Here is a 6,563-nt window from a genome sequence, read left to right as displayed (position 1 = left end):
CCTCACTGAGTGAGCCAGGTGGATGGACTGCGCCGTGTTTTCCTCATCCCTCCCTTCTCTGTGCCGTGGAAGCAGGTTGCTCCGTCCCTCTAGGAAATGCCCAGCTGTGCCTTTTTTGTTCTGGCTGGAGCAGTCTGAAGGAAGCAGCGTGCATGCAGGTGAAGCAGAGCTTCCCGGAGGCGGAGGAGAGCCCTGCAGAACCCCGAGTCCCGCAGCAGTGGGTAAAACACACTGCTTTTTGAAAGATCCACCTTTGCCTGTCGGGGTGCGGGACTCCCGTCTGAGCTGCACCAAAGACCACAGCGCTCAGCCATGGAAATGCGAGAAAGTAAGAGAAATCAGGAGCAAGGGAAACACAGATATTTCCTCAAGTGCCAGCAGACAGTCAGAGTCACTTCACAAGTTTTATTTGTCGACAGCTTTTATAAAACAAAATTCCCCTTGAATCAGACACCTCGTAAAACATGTACAGTCTTGTGCATGCCAGTGGTACATTGGGTTTCAGTAGACCAGTATCTGCAAAACCAGACGGTTGAGTTATCAGGTAGAATTCCTGTTCCCTGCTGAAGGGGAGGGAAATGCACAAAATTAAGGCACTGTCAAATCCCAAGCTCACAAATCATTTGACCCTTTGTACTGGCTTTCATCTGGTTGTGTACAAGATTTTTTTATTATTATTTTTAAATAACCGTCAATTTCACTTTTGAACAGGGACACGCACCCACAAAAGCTGTTCTTCAACTCTCCTGTTTGTCGTCCCAGTTCCAAGGTGACAGCAGTGAACCTTATTGCTGGGGATGGCAACGCACCGCGTAACTGAAAGCCCAGAGCAGCATCCCCGCACAGGCCGTTGTCACCGCAGTGGCCCAGCCCTGGGATGATGACACTTTGAAGAACAAAATCAGTTATTAGAACAGCTCAGAATTCATCCAAAAGCCAGTATTCCCCAAGCAGGAGATGAGCGAAGCGACAGACTCCTCCCTGAGCACTGCAAGGCACTTCAGCTTCTCCTTCACTCGCTGGGCACAAGCTGCTTTTAGGGACAGTAGTTTGGCCGCAAGGGACCTACGAAGGACAACGAGTCTCTGCAGCTGGTCAGCTTTTGTCAGTCCTTTAGAGCTGTTCTAATCAGCTGGTGCGAAATCCACTCCTTCAGCCTTGGGCTCAAAGCAGCGTGTAGCTGTGGGCTTAGGACCATGCTCAGAAATACCCAATTCTCTATATAAAGATGCAACGTTTTAAAAAAGCCAGTTTCAGGTCCATGATTTAGGTTCTCTGGCAATTATAAATAAATAGTAATAAATACTTAGACACACACCCCCCCTTCTCATATCGCACAGGATTACACATAAACCAGAACCATGCTTCCACCCTAGTTAAATATGAGCAGGTTTGAGGTGGGACATGCTATTAATAACAACGTGCAGCAACGCCACACAACCGTTCAGAATAAGAACAGGACCAAACCATAGCACGGGAGCTTCTCACAGCTTCCAGCCTCTTGCAGACACGGTTAAGAAAGTGGCGATGTTCGATCCATTAAGAACCAGAGGGAATCGAGGTGAGAGAGAGTTTGGCCAGGACACCAGAGCCGATGTCCTTACTGCGTATAAAATGTCACATGAAGTGGAGATACAGCAGATGTGGGAGCTAGGAGAAATCAGCTCAGGCTCAGATGAGACATTTAATTTTCTTGAGTACGAAATCCAATTTCCATCTCGATTGTGTCCTAACAGTTTGTTGTTTTGGCAGACATCGAAAAGGTCAGTGAAAACTCAAAGGAACTTAGGAGTGCAGGAGCACAAACCATCCCGTCCGTTCACAAACACATCAGTCGAAAAGGCTGCATCGTAACCACTGACAGCCTGGGACCTGGCACCCACTTATCACCATGGCACAAATCTACAAATCCCTGGAAACACAGTCAGAATAGAGAGACAGAGACCAAGAAGCAAGTGGCAGCACAGAGAGCACAAATGAAATTCAGGGACCTGGCAGTGTCCTGGCTTCCACCCCTCCTCAGGAGTCTGAGAGGATAAAGGAGGCCACAGGTGGCTTTGAGCCTGAGCTCTGGAAGAATTCTGTTGGCGTATTTACTGTGTGGTTGCTTTTTTACTCAGCTTTTTTTGCTTTCCGTTTCCTGGTGCCTTCATTTAGCTCCTCTTTTGACTTTGCAGGAGGAGGCGGAGGATGGGACACCTCATGGGAGGCCCCGTGCTGATGATCGTGGTGATGATTAGTGTGTCCACTGGAAACAGAGCCAAAGAAAACTGGGCAGATGAAGTTTTCCACTGGAGCAAAGGGTGAGGCGTGTGAGTGAGTTGCCGTCATGAAAACCTGCCGGGCAACAGTGAATACTTGAAGTTAAAGATCACACAGCAGCTATGAAATACCGACTAGGAAGGAGCATCCCACTTACGCAGAGAAAAGTCCCTACTGCTACGTGACTCAAGGCTCTACCTCACGCATCTTCTACCCTACTGCCTATGCCATGAAGAACTTAGCCTCTAATTTCCTGAGCAGATCTTCCCTGGTCTGTACAGCCAGCGCCCTCAGCAGTGGCCTGGGGAGGTGACCGCGCCCAGCTGAAGTGTGTTCCCTTTCTCTGGTTCTGCAGTTTGTAGCAGCAAAGCTGCTGGAACTTACCTTGCAAACTATCATGAACATGGTGAAAAAGAAGATGAGGTTGGCTTCAGAGATGGGGAGCCAGTGAGTTTGTTGCAGAGTGAAGAGGACGGTGCCATACAGACTGGCCTTTGTGGGGCTAGAAGAGGAATAAAGACGTTTTCTAGGTTTGCATCTGGCCCTGAATGGTTCTTTAAATTCCTTTTTTGGTCTGACAGAATTTTCAGGCCACCTACTTACAAGGACATGTGAAGAATTTCGTTTGTTTCGGGCTTCCAGACCCCACGCAGCAGTTGCTCAAAGTTAGACATCAAGGCAACTCCAGAACCTGTGAAACATGGTGAAAAATGAACAGCTAGACGTGCCACCGCGCAGAGAGCTCTGCAGCCCTTCCCGGGTCCCCCAGGGGGAACCATAACCTACGGGGAGCAAAAGGTTCCCGACAGTCTCCCCAGATTTCAGAGAAGCTGGTCTAAAACAACAGAGCATGGCAAATGCCTTCTAGACCTTCTCTAAACTGTTCCGTGATGCAGGGAAGGGGCTTTTGGCTCTGCTCTGTTTACTGATGCTCAAATGCAAACTCAAGTAAAGCTGACTCGGCTGTTTCAACTCTGATCAACCCCCCCTGAAAAGATCCAGGCGAGGCCAGAGGCAGTAGAACACGGGAGAAAGAATAAGGAACTCCTGAATCCTACACCTTCCCTTTCATAGCCACTAAAGTTAGATGATGACTCAGCTGACAACCGTTCTGCCAGTATGAACAGAGACCCGTGTTCTGGGGAACCGGACTGACAGAAGGCAGCTGACCACGGCCACTAACCAGCCTGCTGGGCAGCAGGCGTGACGTGGTCACCTTACGCTTCACTCCCAGATTCTCCTCCCCTTCCCACAGGGCTGGGTGCCTCCCTGCCGTGTTAGGAACGTCTCTTGGTTCACCTTTGACCCATCCGACAGCCATCATCACGAACCACCCGTGGTGGTAACGGTGATGAGCGTGGTGGACCCCAGCTGCGATTTTGCGAACTCTGACCACCTCCTTCATTGCCACAAAGATGAGCTTCACGGGCAGAAAGCTGACGCACTTGTAGAAGAGGTTCATGGGACAGAAGAATATCAAATACCTGGAACAAAACCACAAAGAGTTTAAGGACCTATTTGTTCGTCCTGCTCTGGGAGGTGTGGAGAGGATTCAGAGCGCTGCGGTGGGAGCCTGAATTCTGTCAGGGAGAAGGAAACATTGGTTCTGTCATGCACATACAACCCATACGCACCGAGGAAATGAAACTGAGAGTGACTGCGGTTAATCTGTGCACACAGTGAATAAAATGCCCCCAAAACGTTCCGTGTGGGCCACTCCTCTGCTCTACGCAGTAAGTGCTGCCGTTGCGGTTTGGCCATGGTTGGGCTGCGGCAGCCATGAACAGAAGAGCCCCATGATTGAGCTAGACCCAACCCATATGACCAAAGCATTAGACAACTGGTCAGAGGAACGAGACCGAGGAACACAAAAGCCTCCATGACTACCTCATCCCACCTCTTCCTTCCCCAGTTACTCCAAGCAAGACAGTACCTGTGTCACACAAACAACACTGGTGGCTTTGTGCGCAGCCAGGGCTGTCCCGTGCTTAATACATCGGGCGAAGTGCAAGAGACTCACCAGACCGCTGTGGCCAGGATGACGCTGGAGTTGTGACTGAAGTAATCGATAGGCGGTTCTCCAAGTAACAGACCAGCAAGGATGTAACTTCCAAAGCAGTGGAGCATGGCACAAAGCCAGGAGGCAAAAGGGCTCTTACGAGACATCTCCACAGCTCCTGTGAAGCAAATTCTCAGTGAGAAGGTGGACTCAGCAAATAAGAAACTTCAAGACCCTCTAAGAAAGAGGCTTGTGGGGCACGTTCTCCAACAAAATACGTCACAGAAAGGTGCTTGTAAAACAAAGTACAAAGTTGTGTGTTCTGTGAAACCTTGGCAAGTACCAGCTATTGTCAGGAAATGGTACGTGTGACCACAGCTCGCAGGCCCCCCGTCAGGGTTCCATCGCACGGGGTCGTTAGAAGCTTATGAATCAGTAAGAGTTTATCTCCTGTGTTTGCCATGACTTACTGCAGTCAGGAAGAACAGTTTTCGCCTGAAAATCAAAGTCTTACAGTCTAAAAATAAAATGCATACTAGTACCATTCTGTCCATCGCTTCAACCTAGGTGAACTCCCTCTAGAACTCCTGAAAAATCTGTTCAGCTCTTTCATTCATAAGAATACCTGTAAAAATAGAACAGTAATTCTTAATCTTTATCTGAAAGAAGAGGATTTGAGGATTCTCCCTGCTCCTGTACTACTTTGGAAATGCCCTCTGAAAACACAGCTTGGTGTTAGAACGGTGTTGCTATTTGGTAATACATTATGGGCTCCTCCCACAGCCTTCTATTCCCTTTTTTTTTATTCCTCTGGCCATTTTCATCCACCTCTGTGCTTCCTCACAGAAGTCTCTCAAGAACATCAATTCACCTTAAACTGCTCCAGATCCTTCGAGCGGCGTTTCAGAAAGCAAACTGTTCAGTGTCCAGTACGGGCGGTCCAAAGAGAGAACACTAAGATGTTATGTCAACATTACTAACAGCGGCCGACCTTAAATAGCAGTAAGAGAATTGGCTAAAGGCAGGACTGCTCGGGCTCGTCCCTCCGCGCAGACATTTGAACCAGCTGAAAACACGGTGGAAGCAGGACAGCTGCAACAGCCGTGCCAGGGAGCGGGTTCTATAGGAACCTGACGTTTAGCCTCAGGCTTAAATTTAGTAACGCCTGTTTTCCTTCGGCTCCGTGAAGCCTCGCTGTCTCCAGGGAGGAGCCAGGACGATACTGTCCTGACTGTCCTGGCTTCAGCAGAGGGGCTGGGGGGTGAAGCAGGGCAGGAATCGAGTGAAAAGCAGCCCCCAGGCTGGCCCGCCCCCAGTGGATTACTGGGCTTACCTAGTTTTAAAAGCTCCTTTCATAAGGGTCGCCTGGTAACTGTTCTGCTCAGGCCTTTATTCTGGAAGAGATCAGGCCTTGGAAACCCAACACTCCAGTTCACGTGGATTTAAAGAGAACAGTGTGTGGATTGTGCGGCTCAGAGGTCTCTCTGGACTACCTCAAAAGCACTCCAAAGCGGAGTTTTGTTTTTCCCCTCGGTCCTCAGGCAGTTAGACTGAAGCTGTTCAAAACAGAGCATGGAGAGTGCAGACCCGATCAAAACTGCACAGAGGAGATGGCATTCGGCAAAGACCAAGGCACCATCAGCTGCAACAGCGCAGAGCGAAAGCCAAGAAAGATGTAGATCTATCGATCGTCACCGGAGAAACCCAGGAGAGCAAAGAAAGCACGGTCAGTTTGGTGCCCAAGGAGAGCTTATAGTAGGGTCTGGGAAGGGGAAGAGAGTGCAGACCCGATCAAAACTGCACAGAGGAGATGGCATTCGGCAAAGACCAAGGCACCATCAGCTGCAACAGCGCAGAGCGAAAGCCAAGAAAGATGTAGATCTATCGATCGTCACCGGAGAAACCCAGGAGAGCAAAGAAAGCACGGTCAGTTTGGTGCCCAAGGAGAGCTTATAGTAGGGTCTGGGAAGGGGAAAACCCAAAGGGTTTACTTACAGCCTTTTAGTATATAAATAGGAGGAGAGAATTGCCACAAAAATGGAAGAACCAAGCGCCTGGAGAGAAGTTAATGCTAAGGCCTGGGATAGCAGCAAAGAAGTGATGGGACTTAAAACCTTCAACGTGGTTGGAATCCCACCTTAAATAAAATGCAAGGCGATTCTTCAAAATCAGAGTGATGTTCTTGGGGGATTTTCTCCCTTATATTTAGACGCACGTCAGACCTGTGGAGCAGCAGCAGCAGCACCGCAGGCTCTGAGCCCCGAGTCCCGTCACACGCGGGCACCGCGGCCGAGCGCGCTGC

General features: G+C 49.5%; 1 protein-coding gene across 1 annotated transcript; it reads right to left on the bottom strand.

The window, feature by feature from the left end:
- Window positions 1–1,966: 1,966 nt before the first annotated feature.
- Window positions 1,967–4,434, bottom strand: TMEM38A (transmembrane protein 38A). Its single transcript, XM_010143521.1, has 5 exons — window positions 4,283–4,434; window positions 3,562–3,746; window positions 2,866–2,953; window positions 2,647–2,764; window positions 1,967–2,337 (listed from the first exon to the last, which is right to left on the bottom strand). The coding sequence occupies exons 1-5, from the start codon at window positions 4,426–4,428 to the stop codon at window positions 2,113–2,115; spliced, it is 762 nt and encodes a 253-aa protein (XP_010141823.1). The 5' UTR covers window positions 4,429–4,434; the 3' UTR covers window positions 1,967–2,112.
- Between the last annotated feature and the right edge of the window lie 2,129 nt (window positions 4,435–6,563).

Source organism: Buceros rhinoceros, unplaced genomic scaffold, assembly GCF_000710305.1.
Source record: "Buceros rhinoceros silvestris isolate BGI_N320 unplaced genomic scaffold, ASM71030v1 scaffold45259, whole genome shotgun sequence".
NCBI classification, from domain to species: domain Eukaryota; kingdom Metazoa; phylum Chordata; class Aves; order Bucerotiformes; family Bucerotidae; genus Buceros; species Buceros rhinoceros.
The sequence above is the reverse complement of the archived record's forward strand: the minus strand, read 5'-3'. Positions and strand labels throughout refer to the sequence as shown.